Below are 22,917 nucleotides of genomic sequence, written 5' to 3'. Positions count from 1 at the left end.
GAAGTTGGGGATTCAATTGAAGTGGGGCCTGAGATTTAAGGGGCTGCAAACCCATGTGACCTGAAACTCAAATAAATGTTTGTCTAGGCCCTGAGAGCTGAAACCAAGACATTTCACATCACCCCACTCTGGGATATGATTTACTGGCTTTCCAAAGTGAAGCCCACATGAGTACAGTGTCCTTGAAGTGACCAGCAGGACGAACTGATCAATTAAAATTGATGGATCTATCAATATTGACAGTGTCACGTCAAAGATGAGGACATCTGACTAGAATACCAGTTCTTTTTAGAGAAAGGGACAAAAATATTTGTGTGTCTTAACTTCAAAGCCTCAGCATGACCACCGGGATTATTGTGACAAAGCACACTGACATGGTCACAGACGTGACAGGTTGACAAATGAGGGCTGGTGGGTGGTGCTGTCTCTAGGAGTGTGAGAGAGGGGAGATCAGACTGAAACACAATCTGCCAACAACAAAAGAAGTCACTGAAGGGAAGTCCTGGGCATTTCAGAGGCCCACTTTCTTACCAAAGAAATGAGAGGAGGAGGGAATCTCCTTTTGTTTGTTGGTTGCTTGTGACCTAGATACCTTGCAGCTAGATCAGCAAATCCATCTGGCTAAAAGTACAGAAAAATAAACTTCTGTTTGTTTGCTGAGTTAACAGAGAAGACTATGCACTGCCCTGATGATCCTGAGCAGAGAAGAGGGACAGGAAAGCATCCTGTGGTGTTGGGTGAGCGTGCAATTCTGTCCATATTCACAGCTGGCACTCAGGCAGGGGTGGGAAGTTGGCTACATCTTTAAATTCAATACAGCTCACAGCAGCTGAGGTGAAACCTGGATTTTTCCATTAGATGGGACATGGCCAAAGAGTGCAACCACGTGTTCTGCCCAGGGCATCCAAAAGTCCTACCCACTCTGCAATAAAGCACAGAGCTCATGATGGGGAAAGCAATGTCAGAAGGGTTTAGAGTGGGACTAACAGCACATCGATGGCCCTTCAGAAAATTCCATCAAGCCAATTCAATTCATTTAACTGGCAGAAAAAATAATGCAATAAAGAAAAGCAGGAAAAAGAAATATTTCCCTGCCAGTTTAGGGGGCTGAACTGGCCCATGGAGGGATCTGATAGGGATCTGCCTGAAAATGCCCCCAGTGCTTTCAGCAATAGCAAGATGTTAAGATGGTTTCAGCCATTTGGAGGAACATCACCTGCACATTCTGCCCTTTCTCCAGAGATGAGGGGACAATGCACGTGCCCACTCAATACTGACTCTGTCTTCTCTGTAAAGTTTTACACCAGTGTGCTCATATGGAGAGGGAAGTCTGCACAAGAAGTCTCCCCTCTGTCTCAAAGTGATCTCAAAGTGATCAAAGAAATCTCCTGCTGCTCTGGGTATGCCTAAAAATACTGATGAAAGGAATTATACAACACACACTCCTCTGGTTTCAAGGTGGCTTCTTTTGTGTACTGCGTGGCCCTTTGTGCAGCACCAGATCGAGACAGTTCCTTGTAAGGCCAGGCTGTCAGCCTCCCGCCCCTCTCCTAAAATAATATCCCTACCCCTCCTTTTTAGGAAAATACGATAGTAAAATGCAAGGGACAGCAAGAAAGATTCAGAAACAGGTGTAAACTCTGAAGCTACTTTGAACTCAGTTATTGGGAGCTGCCCTAACTTTCTGAGAGAGTTCAAGACATGGAAAACATCCAGACAGGGATGTGACCCTATCTTCTTGCAAACTTTGGCTCCTCCAATTTGGCCACAGTTCAGTACAGCTTTTTCCTCAATTCTTACTCCCACAGACATGAGTTCAGCATCGATTTTCTCAATCTGGCCAAAACTAGCAGATATTTTGGGTCAATTTGCCTTTTCCCAATCTCAGGTGGAAAGGGAGGACAGGAAAGGAGCCACCACCTGGACTTGACCTTGCTGACACTGTGAGGAGTGAGAAGGACTCACCAACCACAACATGCATTTCCCACTCCAACATGCTTACCTTGCTTTGCTTCCTGTCCAGGTAGAACTGGTGTTGACTAATGGCCATAGCCCAGATAGACTTTATTAGTGCTGGACAGGCGTACCACGTATGCACAGCGATGCCACTATGCCCAAAAGTCCTCCTGGTCACAGATGCCCTGGAGAGGAGAAAAGAATGAACTGGGGTTACACCAAGGCTGCATCGCATTTCTTTCTGTGGCAGATCCTGCCACAGATCTCCTGGTAAAAGCTGCTGTCTTTCCTGTGCACACCCTTGTGCTAATGAGAAAGAATGCTTAGAAAACAGCAATAAATAGCTAATCAAGCCAGGAGAGCATTTACTTTAAGTATCACCTCAAGACAGCAAGCTCCAGAGGACTAACAGTAAAGATGATCCAGTTTGTCCAGTTCTGACTGTATTCCTGGGTTTGGCTGAGCTGGTGCTGACTTGCTACATATGCCAGGGGTGTCACCAAGGCCAAAGCAGGTGTGAATGCTCTGTCTCATTACATGCTGAGACACCTGAGGCCAAGTCCTCACACCCTCCACTAACTCTGGCTTTGGACAGAGGCTCTCAAATATTAGGACCCACACAGCAACTAAAGATCCATAGGAACGATGGCTACTTTAGGGAATGTGGGAGAAACTTTTCAGATACCTTGTGAACAGATACAGCAGGACTTGCCAAGTGTATGGGAGAGGGGAGTTGTGAGGCTTGGAGGGGGCTGCCCAGTACCCTGGAGAGAAGAACGGTACTCAATGATTAGCTGAGTGTATTTAAAAACAGGAAAAATAAGAGCTAAATGTTTCCTCTCTGGGACTCCCAATTGTTCTCAAACATAGCAAAAAACCACAGATTAGGTTTCCCCGTGCTTTCACAGCTGTACGGAACTGCTTGATTTTTCCTCCCCATCCCTCAGCTTCAACTCCACCAGCAGAGCCCCTGACACCAGCACACTGGCACATCCAGGCTCACAGCATCCTGGTCTGCAGAACTCCTCCCACTGCAGGGATAGAGAGCTGGCTGGAATAAACCACGCCACCAATCTACAGAGCCCCAAACAAATGAGGGCCTCCTCTCCAGTCTTTTAAGAAGAGTCTTGTGGTGGAGTACAACGTGAAATGATGTGACATGGTTACAGAGGCTCGCTCAGAAACGTGACACTTGTCCCTTTTATGCAGGGATGTGGATGCTGGAAGAGGGACCAGTGCGAGAGACAGCCTGGGGAGCAGGTGTACTACAGTGGGGTTGCCACCATCAGCAGGGACCCTGTGCCATGCAGTTGTGGAGGTAGCACTGCAGGAGGGCCCAGGAGCTCCACTGTGCTGTGCAAGAGATAGATGACTCTTTTACCAGCACTTAGAAGTCCTCAAGCCTGCTAAGGCCACCTCCTGCACCTGCAGTGGCTACCTCTCCTCTGGTGCCTATGGGCTACTGCCCTGTCCAAACTTGGAGGTGAACGTGGTGAGTGGAGGCACACAGTCAAAGAAAGTTGTGACACAGCCAAGAGTGAAAGAAAACCAAAACTCTGCAGCAAAATGAGAACTGCTGGCAATGTTCAGCTTGGGAGAGGACTGACAGCTCTTGTGTCTCAGGGCCTTTTCAGTGCTTCAAAATGTGTTAAAGTCAAATTATGAAGCTACAAATCGGAGTGAAATTTCTGAGAAAACAGCAGTGGCCAATGCAAACAGGGTCTGAGACAACTGGGATCTCAGGTTTCAGTGTTACCCTGTGCTGAGTCCTTTCCATGCAACTGTCCCATTTAGGAGTATTATTCTCATGACAAAATTCTCCCTGGATACAACAGGACACCGGCTGATGGTGCTAATGAGGATGGTTGCTGAGCTGCCTCATTCCTGTCACTGGACAGGGAATGAAGGTTGTGCTGGGAGACAATCTTGAAGCTGAGGCTAGAGAGAGAAAGAGATCCAACTCTGAGTGCTTTATGTTGGTTTAAGGGACACAAACCACTGTAGCACACTGGCATGCAAGGCATTAAGGCACTCAAACATGGGCTGAAGCCTTAATTCTGATGTAATCATATTCAGTTCAAATGTAGTTACTCCAAGAACTCTTAGAAACATATTCTGCAAACCATTCCTCTTCTCGTAATAAAAACAGTGATTTCCAATTTTTTTTCTCTTTGGGATTTGTACACGTTTCCCATCAAAACTGCAGACCCCAAAAGTCTGTAGACTTTGCTGGTCAGAGCTGTGGACTTGTTTTTCACAACTGTATTCTGAGGACTTGAGAGAGGTGGCCCATGGGTGTTTTTTCCATGACTTCCCTCCATGCATGCTATGTGCACTATGGAATTAACCCTGCTGATACCCCAAAAATGTATAATTTTTCTCCTTTATGGGATAAGTAACTGCAGTGAAGAGAGGTTAAATGGCTTGTCGGGGACAGGAAGCCATGGGCAGAGGCAGGGTTTAAAAACACACATTGTGCTGCCCAGCCCTGGCCACAATCACGGAGCTGCGCTCGCTCTCCTGACTGTGGCTTCGCTGACTCAGGCTCTGGTTTGGCTACACAGAGAGGAATGTGGAGAGAGCACTGTGTTGGCTACTCCTCCGCCTCCACATGCTGAACAACTCCTCGCAGGAGTCCATCCCACTTGGCCAGGAGACTACACACCGAGCTGTGTTCCCACCACGTCACTGCAACGTGCCGTGCTGCTTTACAGCCAGAGCACCAGTTCGACTTGGACGGTGGTGCTCTGAATGCAAAAATGAATCAAAAACCCAGCCACAATAATTCCCTTGTAGCGAGAAAGTACCAGGCTGACAACCTGGGACAGGGCTTTGTCCTCCTGGTGTTGATTCAGAGAAAAAAACGCAATGGAATAAAAAAGCGGAAGCTCTTCTGTGTCGCTAATTCCTGTCATCTAAACACGAATGAAACAGAAGAGGTTCCTCTGTGTGGTCACGTTTCATGCATGACATTGAGTTGCAAGTATCATCATGATTCTTAACGTCCCTGAGCTGTTTCTTTTCTTTTCCTCGGAACTGCTCCTTGCAGGAAACAGCCATAACTCAGGGCATTTAGGGGCTCCTGGCTGCTGGTTGCTTGCAGCAAGGTTTCTGACACCTCTGGAGGCTCGGTGAGTGCACCACCCCCAGCTCCTGCTGCTGGAAGATCTCCCAGCGGATTCTCGACTTTGGGAATTCGCTCTGCTAGATTTCATGCGACTATTTACATGCTTAATATTAAGCAGATGCTTCAAGGCTCTGCCGACCTAGAGCTGCACAATGATATGAGCTGCTCTATTCTGGTTTTGCTTTAACAAAATGCACCTCTGCAGACAGGCACCACTGTACTGGTGTGATCGTGTTCATGTCAGGATAAATAAGCACAGAAACTGCATGCAAAATTCCACTAACAAAAGTACGTATATTAGTACACAGATAGGCATGGGAAACAGGTGAAACAGGATCACAGCTGAGTGATCAGCAAAACACACTACTACCAGCAGCACATCAAATCAGCCTGGGAACAGAGCTGGTCTCCACCAGTTGTATCATACTTACACTGCAAGTGAGACATTGCTTTTAGTGAGAAACACTTACAGATCCATATTCACACTGGTCACTGCAGTAACCATCCACTAACGCAAACACACAAGGGGTGCTGAATACTCTGATGAGATGCAGCACAGTCCCTTGAACTAACTCTCAGGTTTCTAAAGTAAGAAAAGACAAGACTCCTGTGCCAAAAAGACAGATGGGCTTTCATCCAGGCTGCCGGTAAACCTCTGGTTCCGTGCCATTCCTTTCAGTTGCACTACTGAATATTTATTTACAAGGAAGCATGTGAGTACAAAATCTGGCGCCCAGCTCTGAGCTCCGAGTGCAACACAGGGACAAGGCAAAACCCCCTTAAACTCACGGGGGCTGCTGGCACCGCAGCTGGGGCACCGGAGCTGCACAGTCCCGGGGGTCACAAGGTGCCAAAACAGAGGGAAGGAGAAAAAAATACCGCTGGGAGCCGAGGGGAAACACATCCTCAAAAACACCCACCCGAACAAGAAATGTCCCGCTGGAAGGAAGCGGCAGCCCCCGGCTTGGCACCCGCTGTCCCTCTCTTACGGGTTCCCAAGCTCAGCGAGCCCCGGCACAGCAGCGAGGGCAGCGCGGCTCCGCAAGACCCGGCTCAAGGCTCGGCACCGCAAAGCCCGGCTCATCCCGGCTCGTCTCATCGCTCACCTGCGCGGATCGTGCACCTCCACCGAGAACTTCTTCTCGCGGAAATAGAGGTTCTCCAGCTGCCTCCATTGAAAGATCTGCGGGGAAGAATGAAGGGGATGAGGCGCCTCCGCGCGATCCCTCGCCCAGCCCTGCTCGCGCTCCCTCCCGGCGCTGCGGCGGGGCTGCCCCGCTCCGCTCCGCCCCGGCCCGCGTCCCCCCGCGCCCCCCGCCCCGGGCCGCGGGGCAGCCCCGGGGCGGGCGGCGTGCCCTTCCGTCCCTCCTCCCGCTGCCGGCGGCGGATGGGAGCCGCGGGCAGGCGGGCAAGGGCGCCGGTTTCACTCTGCGGGGCCAAGTACGTTTAAACACACGCAAAGCCCGGGAAAACCCGGGATTCGCATAGTTTTTCCTTGGAGGATGCAGCGGGTGTGCCCTCTAGCACAGCAGCTTTTCTGCGGGTGGAGGAGGTGAGACCCCGATGAGGGCGACTCACCCCACTCCACCCAAGTGCGATACCCAGCTCTGCTTTTATCCCGCAATCCACGTAAGACTGGCACGAACATGAGCCCAGCGGAGTCAGTTTATTTATCCCAGGTGCTGGCAGGCTCGTGTTGGCGATGCCCAAGGCTCCAGGTGCTCCCAGCAGTGCAAACCACGGCAATAAGCAGGTCATACCTCTGTTTTACAGGCTGCCCTGCCGAGGCATCTCAGAACAGCACCGGGACAAAGCGAACACTATCACTAGTGGGGAAACTGAGGCACAAAGCTGTTACGGGAGTAAAATGCGGCACCTCCTCGCCCCTGAGTCAGTATGGGCCAGCTCTGGGGTGTCTGCGTGCTCCTGGGCAGTGGGATGTGCTCACACGGTCTCTGTGCCCCACCTCTGCTGGGAAATAACTCCCCTTTCCCTGGCAGGAGGGCGGTCTGACCACAGGAGCAGCGCGAAGGATGCGGTGACTGTGAAACACCGTGTCAGCTCTGCAAACTACCCCACCTTCACCGCCGCGGACAGGTCCATCACCGCCTCCTCCTTACAAATGAGTAAGTCAAAATCCAAACCCTGGCTTCCAGGTTGCTAATCCACTGGGAGGAGGCAGCCTCCACCCCGTGGGCATCTTGGACTTCGGCTTCCCTGCACTGCCCCTGGCAAGCAGCGGAGCATGGGGAGCGTAACCTCGCTGCTGGGGAGCACAGCCATCAGAGCTTTCCCTGATTTACGCTCCTTCTCCCACTACAAGTAGCTTCTGTGTAGTTCCTGTCCTACCCCCAAGGAAGGCGCTGGCTCCTGCCACGCCGAGATAAGCCGGGTTGCCGGTGTCAGCGCTCTGGAGATAAGTAAACAGGAGGCGTAATTTGATTTGCACTGATTAAGCTCCTGGTGGAGGTGAAATCTAGAGAATAAAACAAACCATGGAGAGGACCCAAAATTTTCTCCTCGCTAATGTTTTTTTTTTTTTGTGTGTGTTCCTTTTCTTTTCTTCCTCTAACAAGGTGTTTGGAAGGAAGGGTGCAGGATGAGGAGGGCACTGAGCTGCCCTGTACTCTGGGGCTGTTTGCACTGCAGGAGGATAGGAGAGAAAGGGGGCCAGGAGGGATAGGAAGCCTGGAGGGCTGGGTTACAGTGCCCTTAGAGGATTAGTTTATTCCTCCACTGGAAAATTTAATTGCTGCATATAAGTTGTAATCACCAAATGAAGCACAGAAACACCCACTATTTTACCCACCGAGGGAGGACAGGCATGGGGTGAAAGGGTTAAGCCAGGAGCTGAAGTCTGACTGAAGTCTGTCTCCTTTGCAAGCTCCTGGCTTCAAAGGCATGAAAAGGAAGTTTGGGGCCTAAACTCCCACTGACAACAACTGGGGTCAAGCCTGAGACTGCCATGTGGGCTGCTGAAAACATCCATCCCTCCGTGCTTCCAGATGCCTGTCTGCAAGGCGGGGAGGATAGCGCAGCCGTGCTGCACGGCATATGCAGAGGACGTGTTTGGGAGGCGCTCAGACATGTGGAACACATAAGAGTCTAAAAAGCCAGCAGATCACACCCTTCAGAAAATATCCCTCTGTCCCCAGGTCCCCCGTTGTCATTTATGACTAAATTTCGGCGTGGCGCAAAAGGAATTTGAAACTTCTCTGAGCTGCTGGCAGCTGCTCTACTCAGCTTCTTTCCTGCCCATCGTCCTCCTCTTCTGCCCATCCTCCTCCCTCCAACTCAGCCGGACTGTCCCCTGTGCTCAGATCCTATTTTACCCTCTCTGCTACCAAATCTCACAGTGCTATTTGTTAAGTGAAGCTCTGTTTCTCTTTTATGATTAACTCCAACTGTCCAAACACACAGGGCTCTGGGGAAGCTGTTCAGATGCCCAAATGTAGGCATGGAGTGCCCTTTTCCATGCCCCAGGGTACTCTGCCTGGCCTCTGGCTGCTGCCCTGGGAGGGAGGGAGCCTGCCATAGGTCCGGTGCTGTATCTGCCAGCCCCACTCAGATGTCTTGGATCACCAGCAGTGCCTAAAACAGCATTAGACACCTACGTTTTGGGCATTGGAGCAGCTCTCCAGATCACTGCATTTTTATATTTAGTTTCTTTGTTTTTCTTGGCAGGGTGTGGAAGGAGGCAAATCCAGACTCTTGGGAGGGAGGGGGTGAAAGTGACCCCACAACCTGAGTTTGTGTCTTTTTTTCCATAGCTCTGCTCTCCAGAATGCACACGTGTGTTTTACCATTGCTGTAACTGCCCTCCCTTTGCTGCCCTCCCAAATATTATTCTACAGTCTCCCACTCCTTCTTCCCACATTGATCTGAGAGGTCTCCCCCTTTGTATACATAAGGGATCCAATCTGCAAAAATGTGAATACCCACAAGAAAGTATCCGCTTTCCTGTTAACCGATCACAACCCTTCCAGAGAAACAAAGCCAAAGGTCTCCCTTCAGCCAGACCTCCTAATGTAAGCAAGCTGTTCCCTTCACCAGTTACCCAGCTTATGCACAGTCTCAGATTGATGTTGTTAATGCAGTGACAGATGCACAAGGTGCCATTAGTGGGTCTTCTTAAAAGGAAGCATAATTTTTACCCATCAAGATCCTTTTACCACGCCGGTGCTTGCAACCCTCACTGGGGAATAGAGTCACAGCAGGGAGCTGGTCGTAATTTCAGCGGGATCTTGTGGAAATGCAGTGACAACAGATGCTTGCTGGCTTTGGGACTGGTTTGAGTCAGAGCATCCATGTTCATGGCAGGTTTGCCTCTCCTTGCACTGAGGCTGGGCTTGGTTTTGGGTTATTTGGTTAGTTTGCAGGGTCGAATCCAATGCCTGCATTTGTGGGTGGGACAATTCAGATTGAGGTATGGTGACTTTGCCAGGCAAAAGGTACCTGTCCCAAGCAGGGACTGGGACAGTATCTCCACAAACACGCTGGAAATGAGGCTTAGGAGAAAGTCCCTCAGTAACACAAGCTGGGAGCACAGTTCCCCTGCCCTTGGGTAGTTGCCTTCCCTGAGAGCCGGCAGACAAGGGGACAATTAGCAGTGCGTGCAGAGGGCTGTCTCTCTGTGTTGTGGTGGTTTGCCTGCTGGGTTCTCTTCTGAGGTCAGCAGCTCATTTTGGATCATGCAGCACTGGGCAGCTTTCAGATGGGAACAGTTTTTGGTAGAGGCCATCATTACAGGCTGCACATGAGATCATTTAATCTTCAATAGATACTTAAGGAAGTCTCCATAAGGCTGGCTTTTGAGCACAGCTGCACACTCACACATGCACGTGAAAGGAGCTACTAAAAGAAGAGAAAATAATTACTCCTGTTTCCTCCTCCTCTGAGGGGACTGTCCCCACCGTGGGCTCTGTTTCATTGTGCCAATAAAACCAGGACCAACACTATCACTCGAATTTTTAAAACTGCTTATCAACCCACAAACATTTAGGGGAATAACTGTTCTCTGTCAGACCACGTGCACTATTTAAAATGCGTTGTAGTGGGTGGGAAGGCCATGGTGGGGAAATCAGTGCCAGAAATGGCTTCTGCAAAGCTGGCAGCTTAGAAGAGGAGCCATGGGAGAGATCTGAGTACTGTACGGTGTGCTGCGGAGAATTCAGGTGCAGGCTACAGGAATTTTCTCATTGGAAACCCTTTCCAAGAGGCAGGCAAGCTTGCCAGGCACCAGATGTTTGTGACTAGTTACAAAGAGCTGCAGTCAAAGCCTTTTAGATGCAAGCTTCTTTTGTGAGCACACTTGTGGTTTGCTGGCTGCTCCCTAATTAAGCTGAGCCTGGAGGAGAGGAGGCCCAGGGATCTGCATCCATTTCAGCCATGTGAGTCAGGAGAAGGTTTTTACCATTTTTATTGACCATGAGGCGGGTGCCGTGGAGTTTGCACACAGCAGGAGGTAGGGACAGTGTCAGAGTATTTGAAAAATGCCTGAGGCTCCTGATAAAGAAGGGAGCGTGTTTTGTGAATGAAACATCAGGGATTGCTTCTGGCTGGGTCACTCATGGCCTGGGTGTGGGGGGCTGAGTTAGTGCCAGGCACTAGGCCATGCTCTGTCCCTTTGTGCTCAGGGAGCCTTGCCTGAGCATCCAGTGGAAGGACCATGCCACACCCTTGGGAATCCCTGGCAGTAATGAGGCTGTTGTTGGCTCCTGTGTTGCCCTGCAGCTCAGGACAGAGAGGGTTGCTGAAGGGCAGCACCGGTGGTTGGTGCACAGTGCTCTCTGAATTATGGTACCTAAAGAAACATGCCCAAATAGTACCTTTTGGAGTAATTCCAAATCCTGGGGTTGGGGTATTGGCTCCCTGATACTGTTTGTTGCCTCCTGTGCCCAGAAGAGCTGGACTTGCACTGAACTGGGGAGAGTGCTGAGACTGGGCGAGCGCACTGTGGGGACACGATGTGAATAATTTTTGCGTTTTATCTGTTAAGAACCAAATATAAATGTGCAGGAGTCTCATTTTCTTTCCTTTTTCTGTGTGCTGAAGCACCTGAGCTGTGGTACAGGCTGAATGGGTCACCCAGTGATGCACACACTCTCAGGGGTTCCAGACATCACACCTGGTAGCTGTTCAGAATCAAACTATCTGCAGAGGTCTACAGGGATCTACCTGCTGTTTGCTCTCTTTGATGACCTAGAGAGGGATTTACAAAGGAGATGGAGACAGACATTTCTCAGAGGTGCCCAGTGAAAGTATAGGAGGCAATAGATGCAGGTTGTAAGGTTGCAGCAAGGGAAATTCTGAGTAGATATATAAAAAAAACCCCCAAACCCCAAACCCATCAGTGCAGGTGGTCAAACACTAAGGCCATGAGTAACCTGACTGAACTCTGAAGTTGGCCCAACTTTGAGCAGGAAGTTGGATTAGAGACCTCCAGAGACCTCTGTGACCTATATTTTTCTTTGATTCTAAACATCTGATAAATGACCAACTGTAATTGCTGTTGGACTTGCTGACCTATATGGCATCTCCCAGTCCTTCAAGTCTTGCCACTTCTTAGATGATTAATGCCTTGTTAAATCACACTATGTGCAGAAGAAACAATCATCCCTCCAAATGCACAGACTACCACCTGAACTGGATGCTCTGAATGTCTTGTAGAAAAGGCAGGGAAATAATGTGGCACATTTCTAACAGCCCAAATGCAACCCATCCCCTTGCCTACACCACGGGCAGGAGCCAGCACTTGATGACATCCTGATACTAAAACTGGTACTAAACAGTGGAACTAAAACAATGACAGTATTTTCACACAGTTTGCATGAGTGCAGCTACAAACTCCCAAGCCTTTTGTCTTGCAGTTTAAAGACAAACCAAACATAACAAAAAAAAAAATTTCCTCCTTGGAAATGTAATTCCCTCCCCTGAACAAACAAGCAAGCAAAATTCTAGGAGTTGAGTTATGTGAGAGGTCAGGGTGGAGGTTGTGAGCGGTCCCTTTTTGGCCTTAAACTCTATGGAAATCACAGCTCCAGCGAAGTCAATGGCTGTTTTGTCCCAGTGACTTCAGTGGGGCCATGGTTTCCGGGCATGGATTTGTGTTCTGCCTCAAGCCAACCCTGCTCCCATCAATCATACCTCTGTCAAACTAGTTAGAGAGAACGAGGAAGGATTTGGTCCAGGCAGAACAGCACCATCTTAGCTCAAACAAATGAGCTCTTGTTTCAGGGACAGATTTACCAAGAGATTTCCGTGGGCTGTCACCTGTGAATTAGTGTGACCCATTGCTGAGGGTGGCCCTGGGTCATGAGGTGGGGATGCTGCTGCACCATAACTTAGCTCTCCATCCTGCCACACTTCCATTCATTCCTGTGTTTTTATTAGTTTGGGGTATTTTTTTTCCTTTCACTTCCCAAAACAAAAAAATGAAAGGTTTCCTGTGTGATTTGATGTGGGAAACAACCCCACCAATGATCTTCCCAGAGGCTTGCCATCCTCCCTTCCCCCATGGAATGAGAGAATGGTTTGGCTAAGTGGGACTTTCAGTGGTCTGTCAGCAATCCCAGCTCAGTATCTAATTACTTCTTTGCCTCAGGCTTCAGGACTCTTTTTTTGCCAAACAGACAAACAATTTCTGGTCCAATTTGAGATCCCTTTTGCTGTGTACTGTTCTTATGGGATCACACCACCCCAGCAAACAATTCTGGCTTGACCAAACACAAATTGCGTCTAGGTCTATATAATCACCACTCTGCATTCATTTCCATTATGGAGACACAATTCCCTATTAAATTTCAAAGTGGTTTATTGGCTCAGAGAGGCAACAGAGCATCAGATCACAGAGGGAAGAGCTGCTATTTGGACAAAGCATTATTTGTCTACATAATGCAACTTGATATTTGTGTCTATAACTGTACACAGACGGGGACTTTGGCTTTATATTCAACCAAATATATATATCCACCTTCACTGCACATATATATCTGCTAGATGCTGTTAGATATTGCATTGCTGTCACCACGCTGTGTGTGTCTAAATCAATAGGTCTACAGAGAACCTTTTTTCCTGATTGTTGTAAGTTAAGTTTTCTCCCTTTTATTCTCTGCAAGCAAATCAGAGTGACTGGATCTTTCTGCATTGAAGAGGTCTCCTTTCTAGCACAATATACTATGTATTAAATAAAGGATGCCTGGTCTGTAGCCTGTGAATCAGCTGTGGCACCCTATAAGGATTTATGCTGCCCACAAACCATTGCTGTTACCCTCTTTCCTAAGGATCCTTATGTCTTTTCTAGTGGCATGGCTAAGTACTGTCTCTGCCTTGGAACCAAAATACAGGGACCACAATTTCTATCCCACACTGCTATGGCAATGCACATTATGAATTAGGTTGTGTGACTAAAAACCCTCCTGTGATCCGGGGTGTCTGTTTGTGGGGTGCCATAGCAGCAGCAATCCCATGGAGATGGAGATGGGCTGCAGTGCCCGACATTCTGAGCCTCCTGCCCAGGCCACTGACTAAAGGTGCCTCTTATCCACAACCACTGAGTAACGGGGCCCCTGCCTGGCTTCTTATGGTGATAAAAGTGCCCAGACCTTCAGAGTTGGGAGTCCTGGTGAGCCAAGAGACAGCATCTGAGCAGGGTGGGGGCATGGGGGAGCTTGCCACCACTTCAGAGCCAAGTATAAGTGCTCAAGGAGGTTTCAATCTCACTCCAGATCCCCACCCTAACTCCGGGGCTCTGAGGTCCAATTTGTTTCACTTTGTGCTGTCGGAGTAATTTGTCTTTGCATCTTGTTGAAGTTCCTGCTGTGCACTGCAGAATCATTCAAGACTTGGCTGCTACTTTTATAGAGAATTACTATTTAAGACCTGAATACAACAAAGCACTTAGAGCAAGGGAGTTTTACTTTGATGGGACTACTCCTATATTTAATGATAACCATGAGCTTGACTTGGCTGGATCATGGGATGGGATGTCATGCTGTAGCCTTTCTGAATGTAAATTCTCACAGAAAACCCTGGGGACTGTTCGTCTGATGGTATCACCACAGCACACCAAACCACCAGGATAGTGCTGTTCTCCTGATAAAGCAGTAGTGCCTTAGACTTTGTATTAGGGTTTGCAAGTTGATCAAACTATTTATTTATCTACATAATGGAAACTGAACATGACTATTGTATGGTTTTAAAAAGTTGTTTTACCTAGACAATCTGTCTGAAATCAGCCCTGTTTGGGAGAGACGCTGAAGCAAATTTTTATCAGCTTTTATGAGAAGGAGAAAAAGTGGTGATGATGGCCTATACCTAACTGTTACTTCATGCCAAATTCCATGCAGCTGAACTCCTTCCAACTTGTTTTGAGCTATGAAGCTTTTGTCTTGCTTCACAGAGTTATTGTGTAGGTTAATGGCAGTTTCTTTGGCTGCTGTGATTTATCCAGTCTGCATCTATATCCAGCTCCTACAGCAAGGCTGTAGGATATGGATTGTGGGTCAGATGGTGAATGGGATTGGGAACTGATCGAGGTTAAGAGTGACCAGTTTTTTTTGGCCGAGTTCTGCTGAGCCAGTCTGATTCCTTCACTGGAGCAGTTTCCTTCCCAATTGCACACGGATACCAGGATGACTGAGGAAGGGGCCCAGGGGAGGAAGTGAGCAGTGGTGGCAGGATTGCGAGGGGGGAGGAGGGTGGTGAAGGCCACTTCAGCTGATATTGCTGCCAAAAGAAATGTACACTGAATCACAGCCCAGTGTCATGTCCAGCCAAATCCTGTGGAAATACTCAGTATCAGGGACAAAATCCTACTTTCCAGCCCAGTGTGCTCTGATACGATTTATTCATCTCCCGGTGTGTTTGGCAGCTTTTTGGCACAGTGAAGTGCAATGGTAAGGCATGGAATGATGGATGTTGAATAGGGAAGTGCCTGGTGCTGGATGGTAAACACCCCAAAATGAGGGCAAGCAGTGGCAAAAAAGGTGCTGGTGAGAACATGGTCCCTGTATAACAGAGATGGAATAAGAGATTTTAGCAGAGAAGGTCTTAAACTGTGGCTACTCTTCAGCAGTTGCAGGTCTGGGTCTTACATTTTGGTAAGTAAGGAAATTGGGTGAGCAATCTCTTTCCATGAGAAGAAACAGCATGGTAAGGAACTTTGCTTTGTGCATGTCTCCCTCCTCCCGTGCTCCACATTTCAAAATACTAAACCAAGACTGAATTACTGCACTATAAAATGAGTTGAACCCGCCGTGACCTGAAGACTGGTTCAGTTTACAGCCAAGTCCATAATCCAAAAAGCATGAAGGATCAGCAACGGGAAGAGAAATAAAAGCTCAGAGCAGAAGGAGTCAGCAGGTAGTCCTTAACAGTCCGCTAATCACAGTGAATAATTTATTACAGCAATGCCACTGAGACTCCACTAGCTTTTAAACCATTATTTCCTGGAAATGGTTTCTGCTTTTTTTGTATCATTTGTAAATTTGAAATGTTTTATCCCTGTCTGCAATGCAAAGATGTTTGCAAGGGTCTTAGGAAATGATGACATTCCAAGAGGAGCCCAATGAGACACTAGTCCAGTACATTCTCTGATCCCACCTGATTCTGGATACCCTAGAGAAAGTCCAGCCCTTTCTGAATACACCCTGCAGCTCAGCAGCATGCCAGGGAGAGGAGTGATACACATGCTCCATACCTCTGACAACAGAAACCAACTTGCTACCAAATCAAACACCATCCTTGAACATAAGGGTTTATAACCACTCCCCAAATCCTCTTCGAAAATAACTGAGTCAATGTTAAAACTCTGGATGGAGGGACACACTTTTAGTCCTATCTTTAACCCTTCTAAACTCTTGGCCTCTACTGTACCATGTGGCAAGGAGCTGTGCAAATGAATTGGGTTCCCTGTAACTGTTTTGAATTTCATGTTTCTTTTGCCCCCGTGTTCTGTGATCAGTCAGCACAGAGACCAACTTGTCAGCTTCCTCCTCCCCATCATTCACTAGTTTCTGTACCTTTCACGTCAGTCCCTACTTTATGCTTTTTTAAGTTACTGGTCTGTCATTCCTTCACCACAGGAAGCACAAGTTTAACCACTCTATCAATGCAATTACTGGCTTGACAGTGCTTCATTATGCCCTAAAGCAGAGAGGATCTATTTGTTCTGCCATAAAGCAGCTCTTAATTAGGCTATTGCTCCTCCTGTGTAAATATCCCATTTTGCCTCTGGAATTGGGAAAGTTCACTCTATCTCTTGTTTGAAAAAGGCCAAGTGGCATCAGACAGCAATCTTTCACTTTCTGGACACAGTTAATGTGCTGATTACTTTGCTCATGCTTTTGACAAGCAGGTGATTTCTCTTTGATCAAACACTTAAAGCTACTGACTTTACTTTACTTTGCATTGCTTGGTAGGATGGGTCCAACTCAGCTCTTGTTTTTGCATGTTTAAATTGGAAGTCAATCTTTGCTTTGGATTCAACAAAAACACTACAAACTACAGATTAAATTTTTCTGTAATGAGAATCCATGGAGTGTTGTGGAGAGTTTATGGCAAGGGACAGAGCATTTTCATAGCATGCTTCGTTTCATCCCAGAGAAATGCCGGGAGGAAATGGCAGAAACTGATGTTTGTCACAGGGAAAATTTTTGTCAAGCTACATTCATGTCTGACATTTGGGATGCCTCACATTTTTTTCCAAAAAGTCTTTATTCCCTTTGGGTTCTCTTCAGTCAATCAGAGAATCTGAGCGGTGATAATGTTTATGAGCCTGAGAAAAAAGGCTCACCTTAGGTTTTGATGTCACTAGCTTTCTACAGAAGAAAATGGAATAACACTGTATAGAGGTATTTCTTACAAAGCAACTAAACACTCCCAGACTCTCCTTTAAGGTCTCTTTATTTTCGTGATAAGTTAAACATTTTCTCTGCCTGTTTATTGGCCATATGGAAGTCCTTTGGCTGACTTTGTTAATCATTCACTCTTCAGCTTGGAGTTAATTGTTTACTAACTGTTAGGCTGTATGCACTAAGAAATGCCTTTGGGCTCTTAAATCAAGGGAATATCTCATAGAACAACAGAGATATGCCTAGTGCTACTGCTTGGGCATGCAGATCTCACAGCTCCAGGCTACACTGCTCCTCCTTCATGTACAAGTCTCTGGGGATGGAGTTTAGCTACACTCCTGCCTGCTGGTTAAAATGGACACACACCACTCACAGACAAATGGTCACATGGGGGGCTGCAGTGCCTTGTGCTCTCTTTGTGATTGCTCTGCAATTCAAGAGAAAAACCCTCTAATGACCCTCCTCTGAAAACGACCGCTTTGGTCACCACAGCCTCAGCATCTTGTAGGAGAGTGGTGCTGGCACATCCTGCCTGAAGACCTGGTTCCAAAGGATTTGCTTTGGTTTATCATGAATACTGGATGGTGCTGACCCAAGATGGGCATAGCCCAGGAGGACAATGACTTCTTCTCTTTTTTTTTTCCTTTTTCAAGGCACACTGGGCCTGAAGGCTGTTCTCTTAATAGGGAAGGGTTTATCGAAGCTAAATTTACACAGAGGGAGATGGATTCTGCCCACCCTGGATGCTGCTCACTGCTGCCACACAAATGACATTGGTTCCACAAAGCCACTACCAAATGTCCAGAATGCCTCAGTATATGGTTGGCAGGACAGCAGCCATCTTTCCACACCTGATACTCCCTTCCTCTTGTTCAGCTGGAGTGATGGATTTTGTGAAGTATACCAAAACTTCTGTAATTATTTAATATCTAACACTGAACTGATAAGAACCAAATCCCCATTTAAACAGGCAGCATTCAAGAGGAAGTGTTTGGCAGGGCTTGTTGAGCCTGTGAGCTAGCCCTGAACATACAGAAGAAAAAGGATAAGCCTCCAAGTGATGGCTTTGCGTGGTTTCAGGGCTTTTGCAGAATTCAAGCATAGGCAGGAAGGAACATAAAAATAGAAGCATGGAGACACATTAGTCTCTGCAGCCCAGGTACAACTGCATTCCAGTTTAATAGCCCTGCATTCCCATCTGAACCACCTAGGACTAGGTGCTAGATACCCATCTCAGCTGCATCCCCCATGATTCTGGAGGACTAAAGCCTGAGTGAGAATAGCACAGGCAGGATCAGGTTCTGGCCCTGCATCAGCCTCAGTTCTCCTCTCCAGCCTCATCCAACTTGATGACAAACCTGGTTAGTTTTCTAGAGACACATGGCTGATTTACTCCAGCAATTTATTAAAAACATGCTTTTGAGTGACTGCTAATGGGATCGCCCAAGATAGGTTCAGCTGCTTAGTGTGGGTTACAGTTTTACTTGCAAACACAATAAGCATGGAAATCTATCTGGAATGACATATAGAAAAACATTACAATCTCTCTTATAAGACAAGCAAGTTTTTTATAGGCATTTAATATAAATGTCTTCGTTTCAGCTGGTTTCTTGCTACAATTTGCTGCTTGAGTTTCTTCCAGGGAGATGTATTTTTCCATTGTAATTTTTCAATTTGTTTCTGGCATCGACAGTGTGCATGAACAAAATAATAGAGATCAGAAAAGACAGAATCTCTTTCCCCCTCCCCCTCTAATTTTACCTTGCAGAAAGTTCAGTCAGGTTTACCCCTCCCTTTTGCACAGCAAAGACTCGAACCAGCCCATGCTGTTGTAGTGAAATGAATCAGATACTATGGTGAGCTGCTCCCAGATACCAGGGTTATCAAGTGCAATTTTGCAATCTAATTAGCAGAGGATTAAACACTGTGCCTTGCTGAGGCAGTTGAGCTGCTCTTGCCAGAGGGGTTTTACCACCTGTGTAGGGTAAGAAGTCTTTTTACTTGCTCCAGAGCAGGTAAAATCTCTCCATGGAGAAGTAACAAAGCCTCAGCCACTCCGTCCAAGTCCTGTCCCTGATTTAGGCTGTTCACTTTGGAATAGCCCTGCCAACAGATGGGGTTTGTTCATATAACAAGAGAAATGTTCATCTAGGCTGTCTTTTCACTTCTGTGGTCTCTGGACTGTGGTAATGGACAAATTCTAGCCTGGAAATTCCTGCTCTCCTTTCCCACCCAACCTTCCCTCCTAGGTTTATGACCACTTCTGCTAAGCCACAGAAGTTCTTCGTGGTTTGTACATAAGGCAGCACCATTGTTTTGGGTCTCCTGGATTTCATACATAATTTTCTGAGAAAAAAATATTTCCTAATACAGACAAAATTGGAAACCTTATTTTTTAGGGTTACACTTGCAGAAAAAGTATTGGAGATGCCTAAAGGTCCTGCTTCGTTAGACAATGTGAGCACTGGAGGTAGTTTAGTGGGGACACAGAGAGGCTGGCCAAGATGTTATCAAGCTCTAAAACCAATGCTACAGACCAGATCACCCTGAGCAGCTGAGGAAAGAGGAGAAAGCTGAGAAAGAAGGCTTGACTCTTCTAGTGCAAATGTCTGTGTCCTCCCCTACAGTCAGAGCACCAGTCCTCTTCTTCCTTCTGATGCTCCTCACCAACCATCTCATCCCAACAGGGTTGACAATAATTGCTATAGCTTTTGAATGGCTGAGTCCTGTCATGGCAGGGCACTGTTTTCTTCCAAAGAAATGTTTCCATTCCTAAGACTGACTTCTGAAGGCATCTTTAAAGGACATGACTTCCCTGGGGTGTTGGCACTACTGGAGATATGTAGGTGCAAACACCTAGCCTAGGCATGTTTTAAGCTATCACATGTGTGAGTATGGCTTGCCCTGCAGGTAATGATTGATCCCAAAGAGATGTGTCTTTTAGAGCACAGATGCTCTGTGAAGACCTCCTCTCATGCTTTCCTTCAGTGAATAAAAAGCTCCATTAATAGCCTTCAGCAAATAAAAGGCTAATTGATCCACCTGTTACCTCTTGTTGCCTCCTTAGCAGTTCAGGTTTCTACAAAACCTTGATTATAGTCCATTTTAATAGAAGATATTCTCTACTAAGGCAATATCTAACTTCAATGCAGTGAAAGGGGAAAGAAGGGGAGGGGACCTTGGCACAGAGACAATGTGAAGAGAAATCCAGTACATTAATTCACTGTGGAAGCTTTTGCATCCACAGAAGAGCTGCCTAGTTGCTTCAAGTAATCCAGTTCTGCAGCCTGCTAGGAAGCCCGAAACCTTGTCTGCTGCTGTCTCCATGGGTTTCCAGCACAACAGATACTGTTGCTAACAGGCTGTGCATGCCCTGCATGCTAACCTGCAGGGCCTGTGCTAAGGGATGAGCTTTTCCATATTAGATGACATCTTAGGTAGGAAAATCAGAACACATGGGTCCACTTCATAGGATAAGCTCGGGGAATCAAACCCTCCCAAATCAAGAGGACATTGACTAGCTGGATTTTTCACAGGCAATTTGGAAGGACTGAGACAAATCCTGGTTTTCAAATGCATTGAATGCTCCACTAAAAATACTAACAAAGAGACTGGAATGGCTAGTCCTCACTGACCAAGCTCTAGCTTTTGTGACCAGATCGATGTGTGCCATGCCTTGATTTGTAAACTGCTTCTAAGTAAAGTTCCTAAATAAATCAGATAGGGGACACAAACTTTTTAATGCCTTTTTTTTCAGGAATGTGAAGAAAGTTGACTTTACTTCCTAGTCTGACACTAACTCTTCAGTTAGTAAAGTTGTTGCTTTTCAAATGTAATGCTAGTCCTGAGAAAACCATGCAATTTTCTTTTTGTAATAAATGGAAGCAGCTTTCTTGTCTCTCGTACTCTCTCAGATCATTTATGGCTTGGCAGTACAGTATCAAGAGCTGGCTGAGCACTCCCAATCCTGCCATAGCCAGAGAATGGAAGGTCTCCAGCATCTGAGAGGATCAGTCCTTCAGTTCCCATTATGTTGTATGACCCACACAGAAAAAGGAGCATAAGTTGCAAGATTAAGTGATTCTTATTTCCCCCCAAACCCACAACATTTAATAAATTAAGAGCTACTATTTTTGTCCATTAATTCTTTGCAGACGTTCAGACAAGTTTGGGAGAAAGTGAATGTCCTTCAAAATCACATGAATCAGTGCCAGCATTTGGTGTACATCACACCCTCGACTCGAGCTATAACACGTGTGGCAAGCCCAGACATTGATAGAAAAGTAAACAACTTACCTTTCTTGGTTTCACTTTGTCATGGTAGTCATATTGAAAAATCCCCTTGTAGCTAAGTCCTAACCACCATGGAATTCCCTGCTTGTCCTGGAAGAGAAAAGAGAGGGAGTTATATTGAATAGGATGGGGAAATGTTGGAGATTTCCTAGGTTGTTGTTCAAGATGAATATTTATTTCTAAGCAATATCTTTGAATGGGTGCTGTTAAATTTCCCCTTGCTGAATTCCCTCAAGTCACTAAGCTCCATGGTGTTTAGGAGAGATCTGTTTCACTTTTGGCCATGACAAATAAAACCATTTAAAATACATCACATGTGATCAAGTTACTCAAAATGCTGTCAGGGGAGGTGAGGAGGTTTGACATGAGTCCTCTGTGCAGTGGTGCATCTTCTTTCTCTGCCCTGTAAATTATACAGTCTGAACACTCAGACTGGAGAGAAAGGAAAGCGAATCACCCAGCTGACTTGAATTATGTGGAGGGATTTTAGCATTAGTCTTGAAAATGCAGCAGTAATGGGATCTGAGAGCTACCAAGTGATAAGGTCTGACAGGCTTGGACCCAACTGCTTTGTGTCTGAGTGTGCAATAAAATGGCCTTATGGAGTAATGGCTGATATCTGATCCCAGCCTCTGCAATTTACTGAGCTGGAGTCCTCAATGAAATTACATCTGCTCTGTTAATGTGATAGAGAGTGGCAGGGTAAAACGTAGCAAAACCAAAACCCCCACATCAGGCAGAAGCAAAACCTATTATGTGCAATATTTGCTGCCTCATTGCTACTCACTGCTGCTTACTGATCATAGGGAGCTCACTGGAATAGCTCTCCAGTGTTTGCAGGATTGAATAACAAGCCCAATCCAGAAGATTTTTCTTGATCTAGAGTAGTCCAAGAGATGTGGATGCAAAGGGTGCTGGAGGGATCCTATTCTCTGGGAAAGGATGAAGCTAATGCTTTTTGCAAAATAATATACCTTATTTTGTGAAAGCATTAGTAGGAATAGACTAGAAACTCATCTCTGGGGACAGGTACAGTTGGATATTTGTGTTTTTATGGTACCTCATGTGTGCAAGACATTACAGATGCATGAAAACCCATATGACCTGTACACAGAGATAATGATGAAACACATCAAAACTTCAGTGGTGATAAACGAGGGAATATGCTCTGGGGATTGTGTATCTAGCTTTCTTTATATATTTATTGATTTCTCTACTTAAAAAAAATAACAACCCCAAGGCAGCTGGTCAGGCAAGGAAGTCATAATAATAATCTGAGACTGGAAGTTTTGGTGATAAATCATTAGACTAAAGAAATGAGGGATTTCATGAATACCTGCGTGGAATCCATGTATCTCATGTAAGGGGAGCTCCAGTGTGCAGATCATGTCTGGCCCTACCTAGCTGCTCATGGATCTGCTGGCTGGGAAAAGCCTGACTTCCTGGAACTACAAAAAGGAGTGAAGCATCATATCTGCCAGAGATGGGTCTGGCTCATCTGTTCGGTGGGGGTTCATTGGCATCACCAGAGCTTGCTACTGCTTGTGCACTGAACACTCCAGCACAATAGAGCTGCAAGAGTTTTATCTGCAAAAGCAGGATTTTCCTCTTTGGAGCTGTATTTACTAAACATGCACACACAGTTGAAATAAGTTTATCCTACCACAGGAAGTGAAACAAGACTTTAGT

General features: G+C 46.6%; 1 protein-coding gene across 2 annotated transcripts in view; it reads right to left on the bottom strand.

The window, feature by feature from the left end:
• Positions 1-22,917, bottom strand: part of FRMD4A (FERM domain containing 4A) — a 368,735-nt gene that overhangs the window by 31,729 nt on the left and 314,089 nt on the right. For both annotated transcript variants that reach the window (XM_018068125.2, XM_018068124.2), the window contains exons 12-14: positions 21,232-21,318; positions 6,190-6,266; positions 2,003-2,141 (exon numbers count right to left, since the gene is read on the bottom strand). In XM_018068125.2, the coding sequence (XP_017923614.1) occupies positions 2,003-2,141; positions 6,190-6,266; positions 21,232-21,318 (303 nt within the window). The remainder of the gene's footprint in view (positions 1-2,002; positions 2,142-6,189; positions 6,267-21,231; positions 21,319-22,917) is intronic.

Source organism: Manacus vitellinus, unplaced genomic scaffold (genome assembly GCF_001715985.3).
Source record: "Manacus vitellinus isolate BGI_N305 unplaced genomic scaffold, ASM171598v3 scaffold_13_pilon, whole genome shotgun sequence".
In the NCBI taxonomy this organism is placed as follows: domain Eukaryota; kingdom Metazoa; phylum Chordata; class Aves; order Passeriformes; family Pipridae; genus Manacus; species Manacus vitellinus.
This window is presented reverse-complemented; position numbering and strand designations above follow the sequence as displayed.